This window comes from Lytechinus pictus, chromosome 18, assembly GCF_037042905.1.
Source record: "Lytechinus pictus isolate F3 Inbred chromosome 18, Lp3.0, whole genome shotgun sequence".
In the NCBI taxonomy this organism is placed as follows: domain Eukaryota; kingdom Metazoa; phylum Echinodermata; class Echinoidea; order Temnopleuroida; family Toxopneustidae; genus Lytechinus; species Lytechinus pictus.
The window spans coordinates 14,920,583-14,935,940 of NC_087262.1; the positions used below are offsets into that span (position 1 = coordinate 14,920,583).

The following is a 15,358-nucleotide window of genomic DNA, read 5'->3' on the forward strand; positions in this document are numbered from 1 at the left end:
GGTAAGAGTAGAATCTCATCTCTAATTTGAGACCAACAACTTAACAAATCATTCACACATGGCTGATTACAAACAATAAATGTTGAGGCCTATCAGAAACGATTTGCGCAGAAACTCAAACTGTTAATCTGAATCCACTCTCATTTCAGGGATCAGTGAGAGAAACTTAACAAAGAATACAAAAGAAATTATAATGAGCCAATCGTAGAATAACCACGGTTGTCGTCTCACAAGCCATCTTGTCCAATTTTTATCTGCGCAACCTGATTTTGACATTAAAACCTTCTAACTCGTCCTGCTCATTAATGCGTGAAGTGTTTGTCACATATTAGGTATCAAAATGTAGAGGAATAATGAAATTGTATGATGAAAATGAAATATCATAATTAATTGCCTTTGAAGAAAAAAGATGTGGGAATCCCGGTTTCCTTTTTTCTGGGGCGTACTGTATAATATCCTTGTGTAGCTCACTTAATACGGAGTATCGCAAGAAATGATTTGCAATCAATTGCAAATATTCTGTTACAATTTTACAATCAATAGATCAGTTTTAGCTGAAGCATTAGATTACACTCCTTGATGCAATAAGCAGATCTGCAATCGATCATAAATTTACAATTAATTACAAGACTTATGATTGATTTAGGGACCAAAAATAGACTTGCAAATGATCGCAAGTTTCTTGCAATGAGTCATGCATAACTTTATGAGCAGCTTTGTGAAATATTCACCTGATAAGATGTTTTCTCATCTAAGTAATTTCTTTTATTTCCTTTACCTTTTGTTACTCAAATAGGGGGAGAAGTAAGCTGATTTTTTCATAATGTGTTCAGATCTACTGAAGATCCATCTAGAGCCTGATAAAGTCAAGATACTTGAATCTTAAAAACAATTACCAAGGATATTGATAGCTTTGCCAGTTTGTATCTATTATTCATTTGTTTTAATTTATTTATTTATTCATTTATTTATTTACTTATTTCTTGCTTCATATATTTATTTATTTATTTATCAATTTATTTATGGATTCTTTGGTTTATTTATACCTATTATTCATTTATTTATTTACTTTTTTTAATTTTTTGTTTCTATTATTCATTCATTTATTTATTTATTATTATTTTATATATTCAGTTATTTATTTATTTACTTATTTGATTTGAAGTGCCTTTATGAATTTAGATGATTTAAAAAGAAAACACTGACCCCAACAATTTGCCTTATTTGGATGGTAATGGAATGAGCAATATTATGTTTCTTTTTTTATATTTGTCAAATTTATTTTGTTTAATGCCTTAATGAGGCATCAAATCATTAGTATCAACAAAAATGTTAAAAGTTGCTGGCGAGTTAATACAGGATTTGTCTATATTTATTTTTTACATCTTCCTCTAATTGTATGTATAATATTTGTCACTATCTCCTGATGCTCTCTTTGCATCTGTTACTCTTTCCCTAATCTGTGTTCAGCATTTTCACTATCCACTGAAATTCTTATACCATCCGTAATGTCTTCTTTAATCTGTGAATAATATTTGACACTATCCACGGATATTCTCTTTCCATCTGTTAAGCAAGGGTTAGACCAAAACGGAATTCTCCTGAATAAATTCTGCCCAAATACGGCCTGATTCGGATGGTTTCGGTGGATTTGTAACTTATTTGTCTCTGATTCCTGGAGCTCCCGAAAATATTTGCAATCAATTGCAAGTTTTGTAGGCAAATTTACAAGTTGCGGATCCATTTTACTAAAGTAAATCATTTATTCTTCTCAATGCAAGAAGCAGACTGTATGGTAAAGAGAATGATCTGTGTTAGGATGATGAAATCTCTGTGCTTCCCAAGTCCTGCATGGTCTTTTACTCACGTCCCCAAGCTTTTGCATGAGGTTACATTCGTCATCTATTTCATTTCTATTCATTCATTGCAACCTGCAGTTCCCATGTGTCATTTCTGCAAGAACAAATTGGTTTGAACTGGTTTAAACTGGTTTAACCTGGCACTGTGCAATCCAATATTAAATGACCATGACATCTTGTGTCCTTTGATGTAAATTCTTAATTTTTAAAAGTTTATTTATGTATATAATCCTTGCCTGTTATGCAATATTCACTTCCGATGACCAGCATATCTATTCGCAAAATACCCACCACTAGTAGACCTGACTAAACTTGTAACCCCCCCAGGATGCTTTCATTTTATATAACCCCACCCCTTCTCTCTCCCCTGCAATGCTTGCCTTTGTCCCATAGGCTGATGAGACCAAGGCATTTAAGTCATTAGGAACTGGGAATAGAATTGCGACCGCTCTTTTCTACGTGAGTATGATATTCAATGTTTGGTCCACACGGTTGCAATAACCCTTAAGTCTGCTAATGAAAGTCCTAATGCCAAGGTTGTTTTCATTTTATGCTACCCCTGCCCTTCTCTCTCCTACGATACTTGACAACGTCCCATAGGCAGAGGAAAAGAGTGCATTTGAGTCGTTAGGAACTGGGAATAGAATCGCTACCGCTCTTTTCTACGTAAGTATGATATTTTGTCAGGATATGGGGGCATGCTCCCTATTGACTTCATGGACCTTATCCAACCTGCCATGAATATCAAATACTGAAACTATTTACAGTTTCAAATAGAATTTTGAAGTCTAGACCAAATTTGCCCATCAAAAGAATGACGATGGTAAGATAAGCACAAGGAGGATTTCTTAAAACTTTGGAGTGCAATGCAGCCCAACTTTGGCAAAAGGAAACAAGTGACACATCAGTCAAATTTGAGTTATTGTTGTTTCTGAAACGCACTTTGTATGTTGCACGTTCAGGCAAAATTTGGGGAAGAAATGATCGTTCTATGGAAAGATATTGAAGAAAATATGCTGTTAAAATGCATTGACACCTATGTAAATGACAAACACACATTGCTCATTTACAACAAATGATACTTGTGTAACTTGCTTCCTTTTGCCAAAGTACAGCAGAATGAATCTTCATGAAATTGAAATTCGTTGAGATAATGTGTGTAAATGGAGGACTGGAGCCATGCATATTGCCTCAAATCAGGCCACTGATTCATGAAGCTTGTCAACAATGGCAGGTCATTGTCTTAACAGTTCCCAGGGCCAAGCCCCTCTAGTTATCTTTCAGAATTGCTTCCCTTGAAAATGCCATTAACCTCGCACAACCTGTGAAGTGCTAAGGAAAGATTCCTTTTGGAAATAACCTACTCTAAAAACCAAGGCTACTCTTGAGACTATTTAACTACACAGCTCCGAAATTCTGGAACCAATGAGAATGGCCCAATGTGTGGTCTGCTTTCAAAAAATTATTGAAGACACATCTGTGTAGTGAAACATTTAAAGGAGAATGAAACTCTTGGAGCAAGTTAGCTTTTGTGAAAGCAGAAAAATCAAAGAATAAGATCAACAAAAGTTTGAGTAAAATAGGACTAGCAATAGAAGAGTTATGAGCATTTGAATGTCGAGATCACTAATGCTATGGAGATCCTCCCATTGGCAATGCGACCAAGATCTATGATGTCACAGATGAACAACTCTCCCCTTTTGGACACTGAAAATATACCCCAAAACATATCTTTTTGCTCATTCTAATCATATGACAAACGATTCATCAATGATATAATGTTGTGAAACCTCTGTATTTGTCCTCTCATAAAGAGAACACCTCACCTTGTGATAGACTCTATAAAAGTGAGAATATAAGTGAAATAAGTACTAAAGTAATGAGGGAGTTGTACGTGTGTGACATCACAGATCTTGGTCGCATTGCCAATGGGAGGAACTACATGGCATTAGTGATCTCAATATTCAAATGCTCATAACTTTCTTATTATTCATTCAATCTTCCTCAAACTTTCAACAATATGTTTCTTTGATTTTTCTCTTTGATATAGATTCAGCTGGTTGCAAGGGTTTCATTCTCCTTTAAGTAGATCATCACATTAATGAGTAGTATAAGCAATAGGAGTAACCAAAGCGCAGTAGGGTATATCTATATAGTGGCTGTGCTATATTAATTTATATTATTATTATTATCTTAGTGATACCAATGCTTGTCAGTCAAAAACCAAAGATTTCACTGAAAGAGAATGGACTGTAATGTCCTGCTTACATTTGGTCAACAGTGATCATAGGGAGATGGATGGCGTAGTGCAATTTTTATACGAATTTGTGATCATCATAGGGTCTACAATTTTCTGAGTGCTTGATATTTAGATTAAAAATCATAGCCCTTGATAAACACATAGAATGATAGAGACATTGTAAAATCATTGTAATGTTATTGTACAGATCTGCACAGGGGCATTGTACGATATCTGTACAATCTCTGATGGCTTTTGTATGGCTTTGTCATTAATCCACTACAATCCTCAACGTATGAAATCATACAATGGATGTAAATAATGTTGTTGCAAAAATTGCATCCTATACAATGACACCAAATAATGGGACTAAGCCATCACTATTATTATTATTATCACAAGTGACATATGGTACCATTGTTTGGTTTGGAGTCAGTTTCATTGGTGTGACCGATGTGGATGAGAACGTGGTCACATTAAGAATTGTAGGAAAATTAAAAAAATAAGAATATCCTGAAAATAAAACAAGGTACCGGTATTTGAAGTCATCGAGCTGTTGAAGATATTTTTCTTGCAAGGTGAAAGTTTTTATTTTCTTTGCTACCTGTCATAGAGAGAAAGAGGAAAATAAATATATCATGGATGGTTATGCTTGCATATCTTACCTCGAATATGTTATATTTTGTTTATTTTGATGCATTGGTATGTTGTAGGGCAATTCCATGAATATCTACACAGAGTATTATGTCTAACCCTGTGTATTGGAGACCTTCCTGAATTAATTGTCTCTGGGGTTTTTTTTGTGTATTTTTTTTAGTTCATGTAAAAGATGTTATGCTCACAATTTATTGTGGCTCAAGGATTTCCTGAACTGCAGTCAAAATGGAGAATAATGGGGTTGGGACATACAAAGAGTTGATTATTTTATGGAATTGCCCTGTGGTAATTGAAATGGTTGTAGTAGTGAAGTTATGAAGATAATGTTGTTGATGTTCCTTTTTTGCTTTCATTTGTTTTTGTGCCATAAGATTTAACTTGTCCACAGTGGTTTATGCAGTTTATGATTTTTATAGGAAGTTCACTTTTTTTTTTACAACTTTTGCAGATTTGAAATGTGATTATTTATTTAATTGGTAATTGAGGTATAAACTACAGAGTTAAATGTTTGAAAGTATATCAATCACACTACATCTCTGGACATGTTTTATTAACCCCCTTTATACAATTCAAATTTTGAATAGATATTCAGAGATAATATATAATTCAGAGGTAAATATTTCAAAAGATTATTAATTTCAAGACATTTTTCCACAAAAATTGTAAGGACAATATGTAGAAAGTTTGTAATTTTTTTTATACAAATAAAAAGTCTTTATATAAGTTAACTTCAAGATTTTATAAATGAAAATGAATGAAAGCTTCCATTCAAGATAACTAATTTTAATATCAATATATTTCTGCTTTTAGATGAGTGATGTAGAAGCTGGAGGAGCCACAGTTTTCACGAAAGTTGGAGCAAGAGTTTTTCCTACAAAGGTTCGCCTTCTATGACTTTTCATCTTAAAGGTCAAGTCCACCCCAGAAAATTGTTAATTTGAATCGATAGAGAAAAATCAAACAAACATAAACACTGCAAATTTCATCGAAATCGGATGTAAAATAAGAAAGTTATGACATTTTTAAGTTTCGCTTATTTTTCACAAAACAGTTCAATGCGCAACTCAGCGATATGCAAATGAGAGAGTCGATGATGTCCATCACTCACTATGTCTTTTGTTTTTTATTGTCTGAATAATACAATATCTCAAATTTTACAGATTTTACAATAAGGACCAACTTAACTTGACCATAAACTGTTAAAATAATGGTAATTGCACATGTTCAGGGAGAAAATAAACTTTGTTTCACTTGACAAGGAGGAGAAAATTAGAATATTTCATATAATAAAATACAAAAGAAATAGTGAGTGGGTGACGTCATCAGTCTGCCAATTTGCACACCGACCAGGATGTGCATATAACTGTTTTGTGAAATTAAGCGAAACTTTAAAATGTCATAACTTTCTTATTTTACACCCAATTTTGATGAAATTTTCAGCATTTTGCTTGTTGGATTTTTCTCCTTTTTTTCAAATCAACTTTTTGTTGGAGTGGACTTGTCCTTTAATCTTGAAACAGTTTTTACCGCTATTGCATTTTGCCATTGGTACACACAATCAAAACTACCAGGGATTTCAAATAAATCCTGAGCAGTGTTGATCAATGACCTCGGGCCCGTTGCAGAAAGAGTTGCGATCAAACGCAACTCAAAATATCTTGCGCAACTTGATTTTCAGCCAATGAAGTACCCGTATTTGGGACTTGCGCTTGATATTTTGATTTGCGTTTAAACGCAACTCTTACTGCAACAGGCCCCTGAGCTGGTATTCAATTCAATATTTAAGCCAGAATTTTAAGTATTTTACTCAGTATTTTGGGTAAGTAAAATACTTACCATCTTTGGTATTCAATTGCATATTTTTTGCTAAGTATTTTGCTTAAATCTAAGTCAGTCACCTACCAGGCTTAAGTATGGCTTGCGTGCAGTTTACAAACATGATACAAGCATCAAGAGTCTTAATTATTATGATGAAAATGACACCTTCTCATCAATCATTCAAAGCACTGTTGCCATAGCTACTATTAAATGGTTATGTAATAAGTGCGTAATGCGACGGATGGTAACAAGCTTCATCATTACAGAGATACAATACTTACTCCAATGTAAGACAAATCAAAGATAATGATGCCTTGTTTTTAAAGCAGAAACTGTATATTTTAGGTATTGTAAAGTGATGGTTCATTGATTGTAAATCTACATGATTTGCAGCAGAGGGATGAAAAGTACATTTAAAATACAATGAAATAGCTAGATCAAATTGCATTAAAAATAAAATATGTCATACAAGTGCAATCTCTAATTTAACAAATTAAATTAAATTGATACATTTTTAATACCGGTAACGAGATTCATATGAAATGAGAAATATGGGGGGAAAAGGCTAAAAACAATTTCAAAGAAGAATGGTATAAATGAGGTTGAGGGGGGTGGATGTCCGGGGGGTAGATGTCCGGTGGGTGGATGTCCTAGGGGGTACGTGTCCTGATATGAGTACAATTACCAATGAATCAAGCTCGCTCAAAACTTCATATGATTACCCCCTCCCAAAAAATAAGAAATGAAAATAAAAGAATAAAATAGATAATTAAATAAATAGATAAACAAATTTTAAAAAAAAATGAATAAATCAAAATAACAAGTAGAAAAGTAAATAAAATAATTATAAATAAATTTTTTAAAAACTTCACAAAGTTAGATGTATTTGATGTTGTATACAATTTGAAGAATTAACAAGTTATTTTCCCCCCTGATTTCCCCCCTCATAAACATGTACTCATTATTCAGCTTTTGTTAGCTATTTTCTCCATAATTCCTTTTAATTTAATTTCATTTTATTTCAGGGTAGTGCAGTGTTTTGGTATAACCTCTTTAAGAATGGACAGGGAAACTATGATACAAGACATGCAGCATGCCCAGTACTAGCTGGATCAAAGTGGGGTAAGTCAGGATACCTTCAATTTCAAGGTCAAGCCCACCCAGCCTGACTAAAAGTGGATTTGAAAAGAAGAAGAGAAATTGAATAAGCATAACACTGAATATTGAAATCTGATTTTCTATGAAATTTTCAGCATTGTGCTTGCTTGATATTTCTCCATTTTATTCAAGTTCACTTTTTAGGGTGTTATGGTAGGCTTGCCTATTAACATGTAACATAAATTTTGCCTTACAAAAATTAATTGTGATAGAAACTTGTTCATACAGCCCTGTGTCCAAAAAGCTGCTACGCAAAAGACTTTTTGTGTAGCAGTCTTTGAAAAATGTGGAGCAAATTGCTATGTGATACTGCAAACATTCTCTGGAATATTTCCATTCGGGAATGATATGTTTTCATTTAATTTAGGTGGACAACTTTCTTGAATAAATTTGTACCATTGATGTTAGTTTTGCTCTTTTCTTGCACTAAAAAAGTGAACTTTTAATAAGCCATCCCCTTAATTTCAGTTTGAATTGTCATCTTTCACAGGATCTTTTTAAAACTTTGATATTAATGGTCCATATTCTGAAGTCCCGGGGCCAGTAACACAAAGCTTAGCTATCATCGTAGAACATTTTATATGATTGATCGCATTGACTGCAATGTACAATCAATCATAAAAATCGAGTTTACAATTAATTGCTATTGTGTTAGAGGGCACTGATTAGCTTAGACAATGGTCAGTCTATATCTGTGCTATTATGTACCTCATTTCACTGATCAAAAGTTATACCCCTTCAAGATCCTTACGTTCCTCCTTTTCCAATTCTCTCGTTACCCCCAAAGTTTCCAAAACCTGGGGGGAAAGATCATTTTTTCACTCATCCTCCAAGTTATGGAATAGCCTCCCTGAAAACATCAAACAGTGCTTGACCTCTGATACTTTCAAACAATACCTTAAAACATCTCTTCAATTCTTCTTAATTTCTTTTATAATTTCCTTAAAAGCGCCTTGAGCACTCTACAGAGTGGATTTGGCGCGATATAAGTCTTAATTATTATTATTATTATTATGCTGATTGGAAGCAGAAAATGTCAAAATTATTTTTACATTGGATGTTTCATATCTTTGTTATTTTGTTCCTCCCCCATGCTTAAATAATGATGAAAACTATTTCAGTTATTATTCCAGAATGAATCAAGTTTCATATGAGTTGATAGACTAAACTAGGGGTCCATTGCAGAAAGAGTTGCGTTTAAACGCAAGTAAAAAAATCGAACGCAAGTCCCAAATGCGCGCTGTTGATTGGTTGAAAATCAAGTTGCTCGTGATTTTTAGAGTTGCGCTTGATTGCAACTCTTTCTGCAACGGCCCCTGTACTGTTAACGATATAGGCTCTTCATGTTTAAACCACAACTTTAAATTTATATTAGACCTTAGTTCAGATAACTCATATTTTCTTTTTCCTTCATTTCTTCCAGTTGCGAACATCTGGATACACGAGATGGGTCAGGAGTTCAGACGAAAGTGTGGATTAAGCTCCAGCGAATAGCACAACGGACAAAGGGGGACATTTTCTCTGCCATAATATTAAATACTAGCCAACATGCTTGCTTTTCCTTTTCACCCATTTTATTTTGGACATTAAATTATCTCATCCCCAGTTTTACAGTCTATACGTGGTATTCTGCTAGCCATGGTTTGGTTAAACCTGGGTTAACTTAGACCACACATTTATGGAGTGCCAGTTGTCTACTCATTCACCAGTTCAAAGTTAATTTTTATTTTTCTGCTGCAAAAAGTTGTCAAAGAACTAATTGACTCATATAAAATGGAAAAAAATAATATAAGTGGTATTCTGCTAGCACGGTTTAGTTAAACCTGGGTTAACTTAGACCACACATTTATGGAGCCCCTTGTCTACTCATTCCCCTGTTCAAAGTTATTCTTATTCTGCTGCAAAAAGTTGTCAAAGAACTAATTGACTCGTATAAAATGGAAAAAAATAATATAAGAGGTATTCTGCTAGCATGGTTTAGTTAAACCTGGGTTAACTTAGACCACACATTTATGGAGTGCCACTTGTCTACTCATTCCCCTGTTCAAAGTTATTCTTATTCTGCTGCAAAAATGTTTCAAAAAACTAATTGACTCATATAAAATGGAAAGAATAGGGGAAAATATCATGAATTATGATACATGAGGTGATATATTATAACTTCCACAAATATGGAAGAAATATAGTATGAAGCACAGCACCCCATATAAGTGCAGTTAAACCTTGGTTTAATTTATAATACCATCCTATGTGTGTAGGTCGTTTTCTACCAGTTTTATGGTCATTTATAGAATTCGAACTGCCTAAACTTCTGAGGCTTGAGTTTATATATAGAGACATGATAACACTATGCAATTCTTAGAATATCCTTCCCTTAGTATTTTTGTAGTTTTGTATACATTTTATACCTGCCAATTTTCAACCATGCAGTTGTATTTTCTACCAAAAATTAAAATTAATTTGTTGATGGTGTCTAAGAATGAAAATTGAAGATCATGTTACCGTAAAAAAAAATTGATGATGCAAGGTTGTAAGAATGAGATAATCATGAATAACAAACTGCATATATTAATATCATGATAAAGTGAGAATTGGCCTGTATTCTCAAAAGCTACCTTAAACAACTCACCTAGATTACAAAATAAACTGTTACATCCTGTCTTGGGTCGCATTGCTGTTCAGGAAATCATTTAAAGTGATAAACCCTTCCAAATGGAAGGACTAAGAATGGACTTAGATGGTAGCGCATTGTTATGTCTGGTTTATTTAGGCTGCGGCTAGTTAAGTCACAGCTTATACATAAATCCCAGAAGTGGTAACAATCCCAAAATGAGTTGGAACAGAATCAAATGAAATTATCACCTATAAAGTGTTTGCATTAACAGTATAAATTATAATTATAAAGACGTTCCTGTGACGTTATTGCTTACTGCAACTACATTGATTCAACTTTAACCTTGGCAGGCATTGAGAATATGGGCCATTAAATTTAGGTTCACTGACCTAAAAATCATGACCTTCAATGATCTGTATTGTCATGTATATCTAAATTTTGGTTTTAAAAATATCTCGGGTATGGAGACTTTCACGTGTGCTTTAAATAATAATTTAACAATGGCTGCTTACAAACAATCTAACTCTATTTATACACGTTGGAAGAGTATAGTTGGCATTATTGTTTCAATATAACTTAAAACTGCCTTTTTTCTTGTCAGTCGATAGTTGGACTCATATCACATATTTTGTTTTTCTTATGTTAAAGCAGAGCTGCCAATTAGTAGTTTTTTTATCCTATTTAGTAGGATTTTTAAGGGGAAAGTGATACTAAATAGGATTTCCCCCCTAAAAATATGATTTTTGAAATGTAAGAATTATTTTTTTTTTTTTTTTTCTCAAAATTTTCAAGAAAAATAAGATTTTAGGATTGAAAATAGGATAGGAAGAAATAAAGAATCTATATGATTGTTTTCACCATTAAGGTTGGCAGTTCTGCAAAAGGAATCCTATTCTTGGAACTCCGCTATTTTTCACATAAGAGCATAAATTTGCAAAAGTAGAAATGATCTAACTAAGTTGCTAAATATAATGCGCAAGATAATCAATTTTTTTCATGCAATACAAAAAGTACCTAGGGTCCCGTAACGGGGTGTGCCACCAATCAGAAAATGACAAGGACAATCAATTTCTTTGTTGCGTGCTCTGTTGTGAACAGAACCTAACCCGCATTGATCAATAAGAATAGCTCTCATAACCTTGTAATTTAATTGCAAGCCTTTGTGTTGGACACAGTAGTATCTTTCCAGTGGTGCTTCTCAAATGACACCCCAAAGAATGGACAATCATGTGAGCAACTTAATTTTTATATCATGTTGTGCAGGATTGGGCTTTGTGTAGCTGAGAAGAAAAAAAATTGAGAGATAATTATATACATATTGAAATATGAAATTTTTGTAATTTTCATTCTTGAAAATAGATAGTTGATTAGAGAAATTACACATTGTACCCAAAGGTCTGAATATGTATCAAGGATCTGTAAATCTGGCATATTTCGCACTGCGATAGCTATGGATATTTTATTCAAAGATTTGTTCTGAATAGATGTTTGGTACCCCCAGAATCTTTGAAATACAGGTGATAAGAGACATGTTATCATAAAAATTCTGATAAGATAATTCACCAAAACAATAGGACAATCATTGAAATAGGAAATATGTTATGCCATTGGTACATGTAGTTTTGTTATCCTTTTGCTGCAAAGGTTTATGCCGTTAAAATTGAAGAGTTTTTACCAATTCCAGTCAGTGGAATCATTCTGCAGAGAATAAGTCCAAAATGATATAAATGTGTGAAATTTTTTAGTACTTGAAAACAGGATCTAAATGTATAAAGATATTGCTTACATGTTATAACAAGGTAGAAGAAATAGCTCTGCTTGATTTCAAGTTTGGTGTTGATATTGGTGTTGGTTTTGGTGTTCATATTAGAATTAAGTGAGTGAATTCGCTGCCAAACCTAGTTGCAAACACCAATTGTAGGTTTACAATGCATGTACAATTACATAATTGAAAACTGAACACCGAGTTACACCAGTTCCATTTTCAAGTTCAGTGTAATGACTGGTGTTAAATCACAATAACACCTACTTTTGACACCAAATTTGAAATAACCCATTATATGACCTGTATATGTATGTAACTGCATATTAATAATCTGTGAAATATCATTGCTTCAATTTCAAACAATCATGTACAGTAATTCTATATAATAATGCAGATTTTTTTTGTCTTCTATTGAATGTGTCCCCCCTAAAAAGTATTTGTAATGATGTTGATTATATTTGCTACAAAAAAAAAGAGGAAATGAATTAATGAATAAACTTGAGTTGAATATGTAAGATAATTCAAGTTGGTGTCCATTTTTCTGTTCTCCTTGGCACTTGAAAATTACAGGTTGCTTTTCCTTTGTCAAATCTTTCAAGGACATGTCCACCCCCAACAACAAGTTGATTGGAGTAAAAAGATGAAAATTCAGCAAGCTTAACCCTTAAAATTTCATCAAATCGGATGTAAGTAAGAAAGTTACAACATTTAAAAATGTGGCTTAATTTCACAAAACATCCTAGTTGGTGACCCACTCACCATTTCTTTTGTGTTTTATTATATGAAATATTCAAATTTTCTACTTCTGTGAAACACAGTTTTATTCCTCCCTGAACATGTGAAATTACTATTAATTCAACCTTTTATGCTGCTGTCAAGTTGGTCCTTGTCAAATCTGTAAAAATTGAAATATTGTATTATTCAAACAAAAAAACAAACATAAGAAATAGTAACAGACATCATCTCCTCTCTCATTTGCATGTCACTGAGTATGCATATAACTGATTTGTGAAAAATAAGCAAAACTTTAAAATGTCATAACTTTCTTATTTTACATCCAATCATGGACCTGCTACAACACATGATCCGATCTTGATAGAATTTTCAGCGTCATGCTTGTTTTGATTTTTCTCTATTGATTCAAATCATCATTTTGTGGGGTAGGCATTTAAGGACTACAAAAATCTGTTCATCTAGTAGGAGAAATTAAATTTGAGGTGTCTCTTGCAGAATTGTATGAAAATTGCTTCACCTTGGGCGAATATTTGACTTGCAGATGGTCAACATTTGCCTGTCTGTTCAGTTCTAACTTTACAAATGAATATTGATTTGATTTGGTTGTGTGAAATTCTAGATGAACTTGTGAACATTGAAATGCAAAAGTGGTGATAAATGTTGTATTTGTGATAGTTTTGGTGGTGGTCGTGGTATTACTGGTCAAAGATATCTTGTTTTCTGCCTTGATTTCGAAAAGAAGATTCAGCTCAATAAAATGGATTTGTTATCAGTTTCAATTGAAATAATAATGAGATATATATTTAAATCAATGTATACACAAAATCAGATTAAAGATAAGGAATACATATACTTGAAATAGAAATACAGATGAGAGTCATTGTCATGGTGGGATGGTGATACAACGATAAGTACTTTTCTTACTACTGCTGGTGATTGTTTATTTGTTTATTCATTTTCCAATTATTAAAAAACACAATACATAAATATATATAACATAGATGGCATCAATTGAAATAAACAAAATGAATTACAAATATGCTGAATAGATAAAAAAATCGAAAGGATTGCCCATTTTAGAGTCATTAACATAATTACTCTGTTCTTCCATGGGGTCCGTAAAAAAAATTAAAATAGTTTAAATTGCAATACAAAGGAAATTCAATATTGAAAAAAAAAAATATGACGATAGTGATGATGACCATCATGATATTGATATGATATTGACAATGAAAATTATGATCATGATGGTGGAGATAACTATATTGATAATGACGTGGTGATGATCAATATGACAATGATGACGATGATAATGAAGATGGTGGTGGTGATGATTATGACGACCACGATGATGGTGATGATGAAGATGATGATGATTATGATGATGATGAAGATGATGATAATGAAGATGATGGTGGTGATGATTATGACGACGATGATGATAATCATGAACATGATGGTGTGGTGGTGATGATGATGATGATGGTGGAGATGATTATGATGATTTTAGAGGTGATGGTGCTGAAAATTTGGGTCTTGTTGACATTATTTTTTTTAATAATGGTGGTGATGACAGAATTAGGAGAAGAGGAATGAATATTAAAAAGGGGAAACACAAATTGTTGGAGATATAATTTTTTAGGTATCAATGTATAAGTAAACTTTCTTAAATCCATGTAATACATACTTTCTTTTCTTTTTTTTACAATTAAATTAGAAATAAAATCCCCCCAAAAAAAGAATAATAATAACATGCTTGCAGAGAAGAGACCATGTTAAAAATAATAAATTGTAAAAAGGGAAGATAATTTAACCCAAAACACATTTAGGCCTACATGTAGTACAATGAGTCTATTACATCGGTGACGAGTGTAACACTTGGGAATCACATGAAATGTTAAACTTTCATCATTACCGTTTGATAACCATTACCCTTTTAACATAAACACGCTGAAGCTCACTAACACAAAAGAAAGATAATTTGGTGGTTTCTAAAAATTTTGCTACGACCTTGTGAAGTTGCAAGGAATTATTTTCTCAAAAGTGGGACGTCACAGAAGCCTTTATTTCCATCATGATGATGTTCCAGGGGTGGCTTCAGCAATACTATGTTTAGATCACTGACGTAAAGATTTTAGGCTTGGGGAATCGGAGGCATTTACCCCCTCCCCCCCCCCCCCAAAGAAAATAATAATAATAATAATGAATCAATAAAAAAAATCACGGCTAAGAAAAATCAACAGATGATAAAAAGAGGGGAATAAAGAAAGGGGGCGAAATTATGTAACCTTTTAAAATCTGTCACTATATCACAAAATTTGATTTTCATGTTAAAAATGTCAAAATTTCCGCTTGTTCGTTTTGTTTTCAGAAATTGTTCCCCATTTCGACAAGTTATTGGTCCTCAAAACAGGACGGCGGAACGTATTTTCGTTGGGCAAAGAGCCAAAAAGGGCACCTTTATGTCAAAATGGGTATTTTGGTGCAAAGGATATTTTCACCATGAGATTTTC

At 33.1% G+C, this 15,358-nt stretch overlaps 1 protein-coding gene across 3 annotated transcripts in view; it reads left to right on the top strand.

Annotated features, from left to right (window-relative positions):
• The window catches only part of LOC129281792 (prolyl 4-hydroxylase subunit alpha-1-like), a 28,097-nt gene extending 15,467 nt beyond the window's left edge, over positions 1-12,630 (top strand). The window contains exons 8-11 of one of the 3 annotated variants that reach the window (XM_064112765.1): positions 2,253-2,318; positions 5,566-5,634; positions 7,599-7,695; positions 9,155-12,630. In XM_064112765.1, the coding sequence (XP_063968835.1) occupies positions 2,253-2,318; positions 5,566-5,634; positions 7,599-7,695; positions 9,155-9,225 (303 nt within the window). In that variant the 3' untranslated portion in view covers positions 9,226-12,630. Of the gene's footprint in view, positions 1-2,252; positions 2,319-2,459; positions 2,526-5,565; positions 5,635-7,598; positions 7,696-9,154 lie in introns of all 3 variants that reach the window. The other 2 variants (XM_064112764.1, XM_064112766.1) reach the window with 2 other exon arrangements.
• Positions 12,631-15,358: the final 2,728 nt, after the last annotated feature.